We start from the raw sequence: 17,453 nt of genomic DNA, 5'->3' as shown, positions 1-17,453 counted from the left end.
CTGAACCTGCCACTCCAAGGCATTTCTTGTGGAGCACCAGTCCTCTAGAATGCTCTAGTCTACACAATCAGATTATTCCCTATTTTACACAATTTTAAGTGGTGCACTATAAAAACATTTTTGGAGGCAGGACTATAAACAGTCTATTCCCACCACCCCCTACCATTTTTCCTGAGAATCTGGTCTCATCTTTCATCAATTCCCTCCATACACTCAGTATCACTTTGTAGCTGTACATACAGAGATACTGGTTGGTGACTGGTTCATGTAGCTTTACATGAATGTTTTGTCATCCCTATTTCCTTAGAGATTGTAAGCTCTTGCGAACAGGGCCCTCATGCCTCTTGTTTGAATTGTTGAGATATGTGTTACTTTGTAACGTCCAATATTGCTTGTACATGTATGCTTAGAATTGTAAAATGCTATGGAATATGTTGGAGATATATATACATTACAGACCAAAAGTTTGGACACACCTTCTCATTTAAAGATTTTTCTGTATTTTCATGACTTTGAAAATTTTACATTCACACTGAAGGCATCAAAACTATGAATTAACACATGTGGAATTATATATACTTAACAAAAAAGTGTGAAACAACTGAAAATATGTCTTATATTCTTGGTTCTTCAAAGTAGCCACCTTTTGCTTTGATGACTGCCTTGCACACTCTTGGTATTCTCTTGATGAGCTTCAAGAGGTAGTCACCGGAAATGGTTTTCACTTCACAGGTGTGCCCTGTCAGGTTTAATAAGTGGGATTTCTTGCCTTATAAATGGGGTTGGGACCATCAGTTGTGTTGTGCAGAAGTCATGTGGATACACAGCTGATAGTCCTACTGAATAGACTGTTAGAATTTGTATTATGGCAAGAAAAAAGCAGCTAAGTAAAGAAAAACGAGTGGCCATCATTACTTTAAGAAATTAAGGTCAGTCAGTCCGAAAAATTGGGCAAACTTTGAAAGTGTCCCCAAGTGCAGTTGCAAAAACCATCAAGCGCTACAAAGAAACTGGCTCACATGAGGACCGCCCCTGGAAAGGAAGACCAAGAGTCACCTCTGCTTCTGAGGATAAGTTTATCCGAGTCACCAGCCTCAGAAATCGCAGGTTAACAGCAGCTCAGATTAGAGACCAGGTCAATGCCACACAGAGTTCTAGCAGCAGACACATCTCTACAACAACTGTTAAGAGGAGACTTTGTGCAGCAGGCCTTCATGGTAAAATAGCTGCTAGGAAACCACTGCTAAGGACAGGCAACAAGCAGAAGAGACTTGTTTGGGCTAAAGAACACAAGGAATGGACATTAGACCAGTGGAAATCTGTGCTTTGGTCTGATGAGTCCAAATTTGAGATCTTTGGTTCCAACCACCGTGTCTTTATGCGACGCAGAAAAGGTGAACAGATGGACTCTACATGCCTGGTCCCACCGTGAAGCATGGGGGAGGAGGTGTGATGGTGTGGGGGTGCTTTGCTGGTGACACTGTTGGGGATTTATTCAAAATTGAAGGCATACTGAACCAGCATGGCTACCACAGCATCTTGCAGCGGCATGCTATTCCATCCGGTTTGCGTTTAGTTGGACCATCATTTATTTTTCAACAGGACAATGACCCCAAACACACCTCCAGGCTGTGTAAGGGCTGTTTGAGTGATGGGGTGCTACGCCAGATGACCTGTCCTCCACAGTCACCAGACCTGAACCCAATCGAGATGGTTTGGGGTGAGCTGGACCGCAGAGTGAAGGCAAAAGGGCCAACAAGTGCTAAGCATCTCTGGGAACTCCTTCAAGATTGTTGGAAGACCATTTCCGGTGACTACCTCTTGAAGCTCATCAAGAGAATGCCAAGAGTGTGCAAAGCAGTCATGAAAGCAAAAGGGGCTACTTTGAAGAACCTAGAATATAAGACATATTTTCAGTTGTTTCACACTTTTTTGTTAAGTATATAATTCCACATGTGTTAATTCATAGTTTTGATGCCTTCAGTGTGAATGTACAATTTTAATAGTCATGAAAATACAGAAAAATCTTTAAATGAGAAGGTGTGTCCAAACTTTTGGTCTGTACTGTATATAAAAAATAATTAATACTTTTTTTTTTCTAGAGTCAAACATCAAGTGGAATATCTGGGTCTGAAAGAAAATATCCGAGTACGTCGTGCTGGTTTTGCTTATCGAAGAGTTTTTCATAAATTTTTGCAAAGGTAAAAAATGCTATTAACAATCAAGTCCCCAGAAAATAACTGTATAAAAGATAAGATTATTAATCTATTTTCCTTTCAGGTATGCCATCTTGACACCTGAAACATGGCCAAGGTGGAGAGGAGAAGAGCGACAAGGGGTACAACATCTCCTGAGATCTGTGAATATGGATGCTGATCAGTACCAAATGGGGAAAACCAAAGTGTTTGTAAAAAATCCAGAATCGGTATGCTGTAATAGTATACACTCTGATAATAGAGATTTATCATGTAATTTTCACCAAAAAAAATGTTTTTCATGAATCACACCATATTTATTATGAGTTGTAGACACTTTTTGTGCCTTGTAGGACAAGGGGAAGTGACCTCACTAAAAAGGGGAATAGTTGGGCAGGAAAAAAGGGTGGCTTCGCAAGCGACCCTGAGCACAAAAAAAAAATACATCAAAATTGTAACACAAATAATTTTTGGCACAAAGTAATCTAGGAGGTGTAAATTTAGCTGAGACAATCTTAAAATTAGATTTATTAAACAGCATGAAACATTAAGATACATCTGGCGCACTTTAAGACTGTCCTGTCTGTGTTTGCACTGTCTAAGAATTAGACAGGATTCATAAATCTGCCCCAATGTGGCTTTTAATAGGAAAAACTATAATGAAAATTTCATCTATAAAACACATGCTTGATATGTTCCAATATTTTAGTATTACAGCATAAAAATATGTGTCCATATATATTCCATGTGTTTCATCAATTATTACGTTTCACTTTTTATCAACTGCTTTCAGCTGTTCCTGACTGCAGTAAAATCTATCAATTTTCAATATCAATCAATATTTTACTTACTTTTAAATGAAACTGTCATTTGCCTAAACAGGTTCTGGTCTTTCTATAATGAAGACCTTTGAAGTAATTTTCAATTTTATGATGTTTGAAATGGTGAGAGTCATTGGATGCAAAGCTTTAAATGTAAACTTTGCATATGATTAGGGCTTTCTGTGAGGTAAAGCTTTTGTTGCTTGTTTTTCTACATGTTTTACCTCACAGAAAGAATCATCTGAGATCCCCTGCTGTAATGTCTGTATACTCTTTTGCTTCCTCCCCTGCCCAGGAGATGTGGTATGATCAGACCATGTTCCTGCACGGTCAGACACAGACATTACACAGTACACAGCAGGGGCACATTTATAAGATTATCTCAGCACAGGAACATTTTTTTAAAGATCTATTGATTAAAATGTACTTTGTTCATGGGAAAACCCTTTTAATGTACATCAGCGAAACCTGAAGCATCCAGGCTCATTGCAAATCATTAAAAGTGTCCCGACCATGTAACCTTCTTAAGAATTCGCGTGTTCTTCTGTGACAGAGCTACTCATGGGATTCCGCATACACCGATGCTAGGTGCACCAAATAATTCTGTAACCCCTTATAGCTATCATGAAAGTACATAAACTTTGTAATATACCTTATTAAGGCAAATCGCCATCTTCTTTTCTTTCCAGCAGCTTGTAGTTCCCCTTTTTGTTCCAGACATGAACTCTGTAAGGCAATGTTCTCTGCAATTTTTGTAGAAAATCTGCTGCATTTACTGCATTTAACAGTTCAACAAAAACTCATGCCCCTTGTGCACTTTAAGACACTTTAAGGTTTTTTAGGGGGGGTCGGAGTAATTTACTTATAGCCTTCCAAGGGGGGCCTGAAAAACACATGCAAAAAAATGAATTTTTAAGTTCAGTTTCTACACCAAAAACGCATGAACATACAGCAAAAACCCAATAATCAGCAAATTTCTGTTGCATATTTTAGAGCAGACACCTGCAGAAAAAAATGCAGCGTTTATACAATGTGGGAACATGGGCTACATATTTCCAAACCTTCCCATGTGAAAGGAAACCTGCATTCCCCCCCAACATCATCACAGTGATTGATGATTGGTGGTTAAACCTAGTGAGAATAGAGAAGTGGGATGATTCTGCAATCTTTCTTACTGGGTGTTGATCCTTTTATATCCTTATTGATTTTTAGTAAGTCTGTGAAGTGTCAGGTTTCTTTAACCCCTTCATGACTGGGCAATTTTCTGGTTTAGAGATTTCATTTACAGTATATTTCTTCTTGTTTCAAGAACAATCATTTTTTTTTTCAATTTTTTTTTGCATTGACATAGTCACAAGGGGTTTTACGTGAAACAAGTTGTAGTTTTTAATGACACCATTCACTTTATCATACAATGTACGGAAAAACAGGTGTAAAAAATGGGGTGAAATGGGGAAAAAATGCAATTTCGCCATAGTTTTTGATATTTGTTTTTACTGCATTCGTTGTGTGGTAAAAATGACCTGATATAAGGATTCTTCAGGTCAGGATTATTACAGCGATACTAAACTGAAAAGGTTTTCTTATGTTTTATTGCTTAACCCCTGAAGGCTGTTTGCACGTTAATGACCAGGGTAATTTTTACAACTGTGACCAGTGTCAATTTATGAGGTAATAACTCTGGAACACTTCAACAGATCCCATGGATTCTGTTTTTTCGTGACACATTATACTTCATGATAGTTGTAAAATTTATTTGATATGACTGGCGTTTATTTGTGAAAAATCGGAAATTTGCAAAAATGTAAAAAAATTCACAATTTCAAACTTTGAATTTTCATACCCTTAACTCATAGCGATACGTCACACAAAACAGTTAATAAATAACATTTCTTACATCAGCACAATTTTGGGACCAACATTTTTTTTGTTAGGAAGTTTACAAAACCATTTTTTTAGGGACCCCACCACATTTAAACTGACTTTGAGGGGCCTTTATGACAGAAAATACCCAAAAGTGACACCATTCTAAAAACTGAACCCCTCAGGGTGCTCAAAACCACATTCGAGAAGTTTATTAACCATTCAGGTGCTTCACAGGAAGACAACAATGAACATTTAACTTTTTTTCACAAAAATGTTATTTTAGACCCAAGTTTTTTTATTTTCACAAGGGTAAAAGGAAAAAATGGACCTCAAAATTTGTTGTGTAATTTCTCCTGAGCATGCCACATGCCAATACCCCATATGTAGTGGAAAACCAAACTAGCTTGCTACTGCCTGGTGACCCGGATGTCGTCATTATGACATTTGGTCACCATGGCAAAGATCAAGACCCCGTGGGGTCTCCTATCCAAGGGCAGAGGGGCTTCTGTCCCTCTGCTCGCTCGCTAAATGCTGCTGTGAGGTGCTCAGGGTGGTAGTTGTGGTGAGGTTACAGCTGCTGTGTTCCCACACCCTGGCTCCTCAGAATCAGCTGACACCCGGTGGCGATTGTGCCCGCACAACTTGTGTGCAATCGCTGTGCCGTAATACGCACCTGGTCTATAAGGCCCAGGGCACAAGGACGTATTATTATGCACAATGTTAGAAAGGGGTTAAATAAAATCTGAACTTTGTAAAAAATTTCTGTTTCCTATTTTTGAGACCCTCACGTGGCTATTTTTCCATTAATGGAGCTGTGTGAGGGTTAGTCTTTTATGCACCCATGTTGTAGTTTTACTGATACCATTTTGGGGTGACATTTTGAGAAGTGATGAGCGAATGTGCTCGCCACTACTCAGTACTCACCCGAGCATCACTGTGCTCAACATGCTCGGCGAGTATTACTGGGTGCTTTTTAGAGAGTCAATGACCATGCAGGGATTGCTTGCCACTCACTGTAATGCCGTTGGTTGAGGGCATTACAGTGATTGGCTGGCCGCACAGCGTCCTCAGGTCTATATAAGACCAGATGGCGCTATGCTTGTCGCAGTCTACCCACCAGAAACAGGCAGAGTAGGGAGAGCTGCTGCTGAGTCAGGGAGAGATTTGCTTTTTATAGTTAGTATAGGTATTCCACAACATATATATATATATATATATATATATATATATATATATATATATATGAACAGTCCTTCTGAGGACTAATCCAGCTGCATATATTCAGTGGTGATAGCAGGAGTTAGGCAGGCAGGCATTGTATGTGGCAGACTGCAGTGCATATAGTGCAAGAGGGTCCATAGCACATTCTGACTGATCCTGCTATTACATATATTTGTAGACATAGCCCCAGGTATCAGGGGCCAGGGCTATTTTTTTATCTTAATCCTGATTATTTGCTTAAAAAGCAATCCAGAGTACATAATTTTTCTGCTCCATTTGCTTGTTAGCACTGCAGAATACAGCCAGATCTTTTCCATATTACAGCGATAAAAATTCAGAAATTTGTAGTGAACGTGGAAAATATTGGCCTCCATTTCCATTTTGTTGCAGTGTGTCAGAGAAGCTATTCATGCTAGGTCTCTGTGAAGAATAGTATTAGTAAACTACAGGTCTGAAATTTAAAACCGTGGTTCTCCGTCAGATGTATCACATATAACTGCGCTCCAGAATCAGCCATTTCTGGCTTCCATTTCCATTTTATGCAGTGTGTCAGCGAAGTTATTCACACGAGGTCGCTGTGAAGAATAGTATTAGTAAACTACAGTCTTAAAGAACGGGCCTACAGAAAAAAAGCCCAGCTGACCAGAGTTATTATGTACACCATATATTATCTTTATTGAACACACCAAACAATTACAAACAAGATTAAAACCACACAGTGCTACATAGAGGAGACACAGACCACTTAAAACTTCATTTAAGTAGGTAAAGTACTATGAGATTTGTCACGTCCCCTGACAAATCGAGGGCGAAACGCGCGTAGGGACGCGAGGACATGCAGTACCCACTTACTTTTTGCTGTATGTATGCTAACTATCTTGTAGGAAGTTGCCTTATGCATGATGCATGGGTATAATGTTAAAATGCAGTACTCCTGCCTGTATATAGACACTCAGTACTATCTACATTTAAGGGTTTGGATTTTTGCATAGATATGCATGATCACAAAAATACCTCTGGGATTAATTTAACTCTAGATGTACTTTGCACAAGGCACGTGTCACTTTATATAGCATTAGGGACATTTAGTTATTGTCTGTTAAATAAGTTCTTAAGTGGATTTGCATCTCGTAGCACTTTACCTACTTAAATAGAGGTTTAAGTGGTCTGTGTCTCCTCTATGTAGCATTGTGTGGTTTTAATCTTGTTTGTAATTGTTTGATGTGTTTAATAAAGATAATATATGGTGTACATAACTCTGGTCAGCTGGGCTTTTGGATACCATATGAGTATAATGTTATTTCGTAAACTACAGGCCTGCAATTTAAAACCTTGGTTCTCTGTCAGATGTACTGTATCACATAACTGTGTTCCAAAATCCGCCATTTCTGGCTTCCATTTCCATGTTGTTGCAGTGTGTCAGCGAAGCTATTCACACAAGGTCGCTGTGAAGGATAGTATTTGTAAGCTACAGGCCTGCATTTTAAAACCGTCTCCGTCAAACGTATCACATGTAACTGCGTTCCAAATTCTGCCATTTCTGGCCTCCATTTCCATTTTGTTGCAGTGTGTCAGTGAAGCTATGAAGAATAGTAACCTACAGGTCTGCCATTTAAAACCGTGGTTTTCCATCTTACGTATCACATATAACTGCGTTTCAAATCCAGCCATTTGTACTGAAGTGGAAAATATTGTCCTCCATTTAAAATGGGCAAGGTGCGTGTCAAGGAACGGGGAAGTGGACGTGATGGTGCATGCAGAGGTCAAGGCCATGGGCAAGCTGAATTGTCCACAAACAAACACCCACATCTTGTTGCTCGACCTTCCTGTCCCAATTCCTAGGGGACTGCAGCACACCACTATTGAATACAGAGCTGTGTCAAAAGGTTGTTGGTTGGATAGCAGATAATGCTTCTAGTCATTTTGCCACCACCACCCTGTCTTCCACACGGTGAAGTCTCAGTAGCCGTGAGTCACCCTGATTCTCCGTCCTCATACCCTGCCGAGTGCTCAGAGACAACTGATCCCACACTTGGACACTTTTCCTTTTGTAGATTCGGGCCCCTAGCCTGGCCAGCTTCAAGCGAGTCAAGAAGAGAACGCGTGTAGCGATGCCCAAATATTTGAGCAGCCACGGTCACATGAAGGCAACAATGGGAAAGTGCAATTATGGTCGCAAGAGGTGGATGATGAGGAGACACAATTGCCAGAAAGACAGGAGGAGGACCAGGGTGCGGAAGTGGAAGACGAGGTGGTGGATGATATAGTAACTGACCCAGGGGGACATGCAGAGCGAGGACAGCAGCAAACAGGAGGTGGGAGGCATAGCACCACAACAGGCAGGAAGAAGCAGTGTGGTCGCCGCAGACGCAAGGTGGGAAAGCGTTTCCCGTAACGCCAACATGACAGAAGTTGCCAGTACAACTGTTAGGTCTTCCCGAGTCTGGTTGTTTTTAAAGCCTCTGCAAATAACCCTAAAAAGGCCATTTGCACCACCATCAGCAGAAGTCGCAAAACTAGCAGCCTGACCACCACCAGCATGATCAGGCACATAGTAGCAAAGCACCCGACTAAGTGGGCCGAACCCCAGGGTCTAGAAACAGTGTCTGCGGGTAACACCACTGCTTCTATCGCTGTTGTGCCTGCCACCAATCCCCTGTCCATGGCGCATGCGAAGATGCCTCCCGCCCTGCACGTGTCGTTGCACATTCTCAACTAGCGCCATTTAGCAAGCACGTCCACGTCCTTGCCACAGCGCAGCGTTCAGTTGTCCCTAACCCAGTCCTTGGAACACAAGCGCAAATACACAGCCAACGCCCTACATTCCACACTACTAAATTGACACATTTCGCAAATTTTGCCTCTTAGGCTCGTTGAGACGGAAGCTTTCCGCAACCTGATGGCGGTGGCCGTCCCTCGGTACTCGGTCCCCAGCCACCACTATTTCTCCTGGTGTGTCGTCCCCGCATTACACGAGCATGTGTACCACAACATTAGCCGTGCCCTCAACAATGCAGTTACTGGGAAAGTCCACCTAACCACGGACACATGGACAAGTGCTTGTGGGCAGGGACAGTACATCTCGCTGATGGCACACTGGGTTAATATAGTGGAAGCCGGGACCCAGTTGGACCTTGGGACGGAACACGTCCTTCCCGACGCTGAGGATTGCATGCCCTGGGTTAATCAGGGCTGCCTCCATGTTCTACAGCTCCTGCACCTCCTCCTCTTCAGCCTCCATTTCTGAAATGACCACATCAGTCAGAAGCTGGAAGCACTGCAGCACTGCCTCGGCCTAGCGGCAACAGGCTGTGCTGAAGCTAATATGCTTAGGTGACAAACTGCACAATGCTGAAGAGTTGTGGACAGCTCTGAAAGAGCAGGCAGATCTGTGGCTGACACCGCTGAACCTACAGCCAGGCATGGTTGTGTTTGACAATGGCCGGAACCTGGTGGCGGCTCTGAAGCGAGGCGAGCTCACACACGTACCATGCCTGGCCCATGTGCTTAACCTCATGGTTGTCATGACACAGCTGTCGGGTGACCAGGGACCAGGGGCTCCTACCCTGTCCCTAACACTAGAGGGCGCCCTAGCTTGCCATATTTTCCGGGATACCTCTGAAGGTGAGGATGCCGGGGCCTCCACCCTCTCCCTAACTCCTGAGTAAGCCCTCTGTCTGCTCATTCCCCCCACCCAGAGAAGGGGACGCTACTGTGCACTGTAGTACACCAACCGTACAAACAGGGTTACACAGAAAACTCCATGCACACTTAATATTCACTCACATATAACAGAGGAAAGCACTGGGGTGTGAAGGTAGGGGAATAAACTAAACATGGAGAAGGATAAGGAATTACCACGCGTACAAACCAGACTACAGTCATAAATAATTCCTTCAACTCTCCTTCTCATAACTTCTCTCCCTCCATTAGTCATGCAGCAAAAGCTAGCTCTGACAAGGATTTGTATCAGAGCCCAGATTATAAAAGGAAAAGGAGTGGCTAACCGAGCTCAGCTGTGAGCACAGGGAATTGCAACATGGCCGCTTAACCCCTGTTCTGCCGGAAGAAATAAACACACATTTAAAATGACTGGAGAAGTGCTTCTTATCGGAGCTGGAGTAGGAGCCATCCGACGCTGAGGTCTTCTGGCTCCAAACTGTCGTGGTAACCCCATGACAGTGGTTCAGTGGTTTCTCAAAACATACCCAGATCTGCCGGATCTGCTTGTCAAAGTATGCCGCATGTGTGCCGATTTTAGAAAGTCAGCTACAGCTTCTGACGCCCTTGCCGTGCTTCAGCAGTGTTTGCAGCTTCCAGCTCACTGACTGGTGTGCGATGTCCCCACGTGTTGGAACTCTACATTGCAGATGTTGGGAAGGACTGGTGAGCAGAAAAGGGCAGTTGTTGACTGCCAGCATCAACAAGGCCATCGGTATTCAGGTCAGACTTCACACATAAGACCTCAGGAATGGACATGGATGTCAGACATATGTACCATCCTCCAAAACTTTGAGGACTCCAACAAGATGGTGAGCGGCGATGACGCCATAATTAGCGTCACCATCCTGCTTCTCTGTCTTCTGAAACGCTCTCTGCTCACAATCAAAGAGGATGCATTGCTGGCGGAGCACATTGAGATGGAGCAAGGAACCATACAGGGTTATTCCACACAGCCCAGCCTCATCTCATCCCAACATGGATTGGATGACAATGAGGAAGAGGAGGAGGAGGAGGAGGAAGAATAGGAGCTAGTTTCCTGCGCTATAGACGGTACTACCTGCACAACTGTCATACAGTCTGTTCAGTGTAAATGGCCTGAGGACAGGGAGGAGGAGGATGAGGAGGAGAGCATGGTCAGTCGTCCTCTTGGTGAGGACACGAAAGTCTTGCCTGTCAGCAGTCTCGCACAAATAGCTGAGTTTATGTTACGCTGCCTTTCCCATGACCCTCACGTTGTCCAAATTTTGGGTGACAGTCATTACTGGTTCGTGACACTTCTAGATCCACGCTCCAAAGAGAACTTTCTGTCTTTTATTCCCGTGCTGGACAGGCCTAATAAAATGGGGCAGTACGAGAAGGCCCTTGTTGCAGAATTATTAAAAAAATTCCAATCTGAAAACGCTGGCGGCAGAGGTCACAGTTCATTGGACAACCAAGGAGTACAGGCGAGAGAGACACAAATGCAATCCAGCAGAGGCAGAGTAACACTGTCAAAGTTCTGGGACAGTTTTCTCAGACCCTCCCATCACACAGGCCCTGAGGCGTGGGTACTTCCACTTCCTAATAATGGGAACATAGTTTTCAGGAGGCACTACGACCTCTACGTCTCTTGCAAGGGGCAGTGGAGTTCCTCCAAATTTTTGGCAGCCGTTGCATTCACTACATAGGCAAACAGTATGGGAGACCCACTTCCTAATAATGGGTACATTTTTTTCAGCAGGCCCTGCTCTACGTCTCTTGCAAAGGGGAATTGGAATGCCACAAAATTTTTGGCAGCCATTGCATTCACTGCATATGCAAGAACAGTATGTGAGACCAACTCCTTTCTAATGGGAACATGTCGTTACTGTGGCCCACCTCTATAGGTCTTTAAATTGTTATTGGGGTTTTTCCTAAATTTTGGCAGCCCTTGCAGTCACTGCATGGGCATTACCACTATAGGAGACCCATTCCTTTATAATGGGAACATTTTTTTTACTGAGACCCTCCTCTATGTCTCTTCAAAGGGGTATTGGGGTGCGTCCAAATTTTTGGCAGCTCTTCCAGTCACTGCATACGCAATAACAGTATAGGAGACCCACTCTTTAATAATGGTAACAACAAAGCATAGCCGATTGCTGGCCCTTTAGGAATAGTAAGGGCCGTCTGATGGCCCTATAAAAATAGTGTTTGTGACTTTCAGAGTCCCTCCTTCATGAATGAAATAGGATGTGTCTAATAATGTCTCACACCACATGGCAAGATAAGGTAGTAAAATGTTAAAATGACATTTACCGGTGAATGTATTTTTCACCGTCAAAAGCAATGCAAAAGTGCAAAAACGCATCAAAAACGCTATTTGTGAACATAGCCCAAGGTGTGGAGGAGCATTTTTGTTTTTGGTTATTTATTTTGCATTATATACAAGTCATTACCCTGGAAAGGACGTTCCTTAACATTTTTCCCAGGAAAATCCATTTTTATTTGTTTTTGTATGTTTTATTGTGAGTCCGTCAAAGTGGCGTAATGCTCTGACTCCCAGGTCACTGCTGTCAACAGTGTTGTCAGAGATGCTTGCAGCGGTCTTCCCGATGCTGTTCCCGTGTCATTTGAGCACTGTTCCCATCGATTTGGGCAATTTTTAGGACCTCTGCAGACTGCCAAGGGGAGCCGCTTGAAAAATGCTCGAGTTTCCCATAGACTTACATTGGGCTCGTTACTCAAACCGAGCACTCGAGCATTCCAATTTGCTCGACCCGAGCAAGGAGTACCCGAGCATTTTAGTGCTCGCTAGTGTTGAGCGAGCACTAAAATACTCGGGTGCTCGAAGCTCGGGCCGAGCTCGCCGTGATACTCGGGTCGAGCACCCGAGCAATGAGCCCAATGTTAGTCTATGGCAGACCTGAGCATTTTTACGGCGGCACCCCCGGCAGTCTGTAGAAAGCCTAAAAAGTGCCCAAAACGATAGTGACAGTGCTCAAAAGACATGGGGACAGCATGGGCATCGCCCCAGGAAGCAATTCTGACCCCCAGGTCACTGCTGTCAACAACATGGTCAGAGGTATTAAGCCACTTTTACGGGCTCACAAGAAAACGTTCAAAAACGAAACTGAAAGTGCTTTCCTGTGAAATATGTTAAGGAACTTCCTTTCCAGGGTAAAGACTTGTGTATAAGGTAAAATAAATAACCAAAAACAAAAATACTCCTCCACACCTTGGGCTATGTTCACAAGTAGCATTTTTCATGCGTTTTTGCACTTTTGCATTGCTTTCAACCGTGACAAATGCATTCACCGGGAAATGTCATTTTAACATTTTACAATCTTATCTGGCCATGTGCTGTGTGACACATGCATACAGTGCTGAAAAGACATGGGAACAGCATGGGGAAGACTCCTGGAAGCATCTCTGACACCCAGGTCACTTCCTAAAAGTGTGCCCATCAGAAGTGATCCATGCTGCATCAGAAGATGCAGACTTGCAACTATCCTCGTGCAAGTCCTTGTCCCAGGGCAGTGTTCAATTGTACCTCCCCCATTCCTTGCAATGCAAGCGCAAGTATGCATCCTGCCACCCACCCACCCCGAGGCTGCAATATCATACTGTTAGCTTGCACTTGAAATGGGGTCTTTTAGTTTGGAGGAGGCCGAAGCTGGCCACTACCTCATGGCTGCTTCGGCAGCGAGGTATCCATACTCAGTCCCCAGCCGCCCGGCGGTAGAGTGTCCACGCTCGGTCCCCAGCCGCCAGGGGGCGGCCAGGTGTCCATACTCGGTCCCCAGCCGCCCCGCGGCCTGGTGTCCACACACGTCACCAGCCACCTGGGGGCGGCCGGGTGTCCATAAACGGTCCCCAGCCGCCCCGATTTCTCCGCGGAACATCCCCACAGACTTTTCTTAGCCCGGCCTGCTTTAGGGTAGCATTGGACGAGCCCACCAGAGAACCAGACTCCTCCGGTGGGCCCTGGCTTCTCCATCAGGGGAGTTGAGAGTGCCAAGGTGAGGAGCATGATGATGATGATGATAGAAGTTAGCATCTGTGTGGTATCCAAACTCAGTCCCCAGCCGCCCGGCGATCGGGTGTCCACGCTCGGTCCCCAGCCGCCAGGGGGCAGCCAGGTGTCCACACTCGGTCCCCAGCCGCCCCGTGGCCGGGTGTCCACACATGGTCCCCAGCCACCTGGGGCGGACAGGTGTCCATAAACGGTCCCCAGCCGCCCCGATTTCTCCGCGGAACATCCCCACAGACTTTTCTTAGCCCGGCCTGCTTTAGGGTAGCATTGGACGAGCCCACCAGAGAACCAGACTCCTCCGGTGGGCCCTGGCTTCTCCATCAGGGGAGTTGAGAGTGCCAAGGTGAGGAGCATGATGATGATGATGATAGAAGTTAGCATCTGCGAGGTATCCATACTCAGTCCCCAGCCGCCCGGCGGTCGGGTGTCCACGCTCGGTCCCCAGCCGCCCCGCGGCCGGGTGTCCGCACACGGTCCCCAGCCGCCTGGGGGCGGCCGGGTGTCCATAAACGGTCCCCAGCCGCCCCGATTTCTCCGCGGAACATCCCCACAGACTTTTCTTAGCCCGGCCTGCTTTAGGGTAGCATTGGATGAGCCCACCAGAGAACCAGACTCCTCCGGTGGGCCCTGGCTTCTCCATCAGGGGAGTTGAGAGTGCCAAGGTGAGGAGCATGATGATGATGATGATAGAAGTTAGCATCTGCTTTGTTTTCTTGGAATGCAAGCGTAAGTGTGCATCCATAAACGGCCCCCAGCCGCCCCTATTTGAAGGACTGCCTAACCACAAACACGTGGACAAGTGAATGTGGCCAGGGATGGTCCATCACACGCCTTTACACTGGGTTAATATTGTGGAAGCCGGGACACAGTTGGACACTGGGATGTAACACATCCTCCAGACATAGAGGATTGCGGGTCCTGGGTCAATCAGGCTTCAACACAAAGTTCAAAAGGTAGACAGCAGCAGTGGTCGGCCTCCTACACGAGTAAATTATTCATGATCATGGGGTCATCCATCTCCTTAGCTTTCTGTTCCTTGGAATGCAAGCGCATGTATATAGTAGCGGCTAGGCCTGAGGTGGTCAGCGTTTTGGCACATATCCTACCTCCTCCGAGGATTGCTGGATGTTTTCCTGCTACTATCCCAGTTCTATGACTCCCATTAAAACAAAGCTTCAGGTGATGAATGATGGATGAGGTGGTGGCAAAGGAGAAAGAGCAGGAGGAACAGGGACCATTCACATCAATATCAGGCCAGTCAACCACACATGTCTTGTAGGATATGTTTCTGTACCAAAAGGAGCGATTCGGCTACACAGTTATAGGGCATACAGTGAGTGCAATGCCTACCAAAAATTTCGAGCCACTCCAATGCCCCTTGGAAGTGACATAAAGGTCAGAGGGCCTTACCTAAACCGTTTTTTCCATTTATAGCAACTGGGTCTCCTGTGCACTGTTGGCCTAAGCAGTGAATAGAAGGCTTTCCAAAAATTATGAGGAACTGCAATGGCCCTTGAAACAGACGTGGATTACAGCATACTAAAAAACTTCTACCCATTATTGGGGAGTGGGTCTCCCTGAGTGTTCGCCTATGCATTGCAAAGCAAAAGCTGACTAAAATTAAGAGGAAATGCAATGCCCATTGGAAGAGTCATGGAGGTTAGAGTTAATTAAAAACAACATTTCAATGCCCCTTGGAAGAGCTGTGGAGCTCAGAATGGTTTAACAAGATAGTTTTAATGCCCCTTGGAAGAGACGAGGAGGTCGCAGTAGCTTAACAAGGGGGTTTAAATGCCCCTTGGAAGAGACGTGGAGGTCGCAGTAGCTTAAAAAGATGGTTTTAATGCCCCTTGGAAGAGACGTGGAGGTCTCAGTAGCTTAACAAGACGGTTTTAATGCCCCTTGGAAGAGCGGTGGAGGTCGCAGTATCTTAAAAAGACGGTTTTAATGCCCCTTAGAAGAGACGTGGAGGTCACAGTGGAATAAAAAGACAATATCAATGCCCCTTGAAAATGTGGTGGAGGTCGCAGTAGCTTAACAAGACGGTTTTAATGCCCATTGGAGAAGTGGTGGAGGTCGCAGTAGCTTAACAAGACAGTTTTAATGCCCCTTGGAGAAGGGGTGGAGGTCGCAGTAGCTTAAAAAGACGGTCTTAATGCCCCTTGGAAGAGATGTGAAGGTCGCAGTAGCTTAACAAGACGGTTTTAATGCCCCTTGGAAGAGACATGGAGGTTGCAGTAGCTTAACAGGACGGTTTTAATGCCCCTTGGAAAAGTGGTGGAGGTCTCAGTTGCTTAATAAGAAGGTTTAAATGTCCCTTGGAAGAGACGTGGAGGTCGCAGTAGCTTAACAAGACGGTTTTAATGCCCCTGGGAAAAGTGGTGGAGGTCGCAGTAGCTTAACAAGACAGTTTTAATGCCCCTTGGAGAAGTGGTAGAGGTCGCAGTAGCTTAACAAGATGGTTTTAATGCCCCTTGGAGAAGTGGTGGAGGTCACAGTAGCTTAAAAAGACGGTTTTAATGCCCCTTGGAAGAGACGTGGAGGTCGCAGTAGCTTAACAAGACGGTTTTAATGCCCCTTGGAAGAGACGTGGAGGTCGCAGTAGCTTAACAAGACGGTTTAAATGCCCCTTGGAAGAGACGTGGAGGTTGCAGTAACTTAACAAGACAGTTTAAATGCCCCTTGGAAGAATGGTGGAGGTCGCAGTAGCTTAACAAGACGATTTTAATGCCCCTTACAAGAGCCATGCAGAACAGCATAATAAAAACATTATTCCCATTATTGGGGAGTGGGTCTCCCATAGTCTTTGCCTATGCCTTCCAATCAAAAGCTGGCAAAAATTAGGACGGAGGAACTTGCAATGCTGGCAACACGGACCACGGTCACCCTGGTGGTATAATGGTGGTGGAGGTTGAGGATAAGGAGAAGAGCAAAATACAGCCGAAATGAGGAAGCGTATACCCATGTGTGGGTGTGAAGTGGTGCATGGGAATACACCTCCCGAAATAACACAGTGGATTTGACTTTATGGTACTCTGCTGTCATTTGGTTGTGATGAGAAGTCTGGCCCAATCCAGCCCTTGTTCATTTTGATAAGGGTCAGCTTGTCAGCACGGTCAGTTGACAGGCGAGTGCGCTTATCAGTTATAATTCCCCCAGCGGCGCTAAAAACACGCTCCAATAACACGCTAGCGGCAGGGCAGGCCAGGGCCTCCAAGGCGTACAGAGTGAGTTCATTCCAAGTGTCCAGCTTGGATACCCAATAATTAAAAGGCACAGAGGAATCACGGAGGACGCTGGTATGGTCGGCAAGGTACTCCCTCACCATCTTTTGAAACTTTCCACTCCTTGTGAGAGTACCCCCAGCGCCTTAGGGCCTGTAAGCTGGGCGGGTCTCAGAAAACTGTCCCAGAATGTTGACAGTGTTCCCCTGACTCTGATGGATTGGAGTTGCATCTCTCTCGCCTGTACGCCTTGGTTGGTCAACGAACTGTGACCTCTGCCGCTAGCGTGTTCAGATGGGAATTTTTTTATCAGTTCTGCAGCAAGGGCCTTCTGGTACTGCCACATTTTAAGAAATAAGAGCGTGAAAGTTGTCCTTGTAGCGGGGGTCTAAAAGTGTCATCAACCAGTAAT

General features: G+C 45.2%; 1 protein-coding gene across 2 annotated transcripts in view; it reads left to right on the top strand.

Annotated features, from left to right (window-relative positions):
• Positions 1 to 17,453, top strand: part of MYO1F (myosin IF) — a 427,358-nt gene that overhangs the window by 341,342 nt on the left and 68,563 nt on the right. For both annotated transcript variants that reach the window (XM_073686285.1, XM_073686286.1), the window contains 2 exons: positions 2,103 to 2,201; positions 2,281 to 2,425. In XM_073686285.1, the coding sequence (XP_073542386.1) occupies positions 2,103 to 2,201; positions 2,281 to 2,425 (244 nt within the window). The remainder of the gene's footprint in view (positions 1 to 2,102; positions 2,202 to 2,280; positions 2,426 to 17,453) is intronic.

Source organism: Phyllobates terribilis, unplaced genomic scaffold (assembly GCF_046119375.1).
Source record: "Phyllobates terribilis strain yellow unplaced genomic scaffold, ASM4611937v1 Scaffold_1__5_contigs__length_1240528914, whole genome shotgun sequence".
NCBI lineage: Eukaryota > Metazoa > Chordata > Amphibia > Anura > Dendrobatidae > Phyllobates > Phyllobates terribilis.
This window is presented reverse-complemented; position numbering and strand designations above follow the sequence as displayed.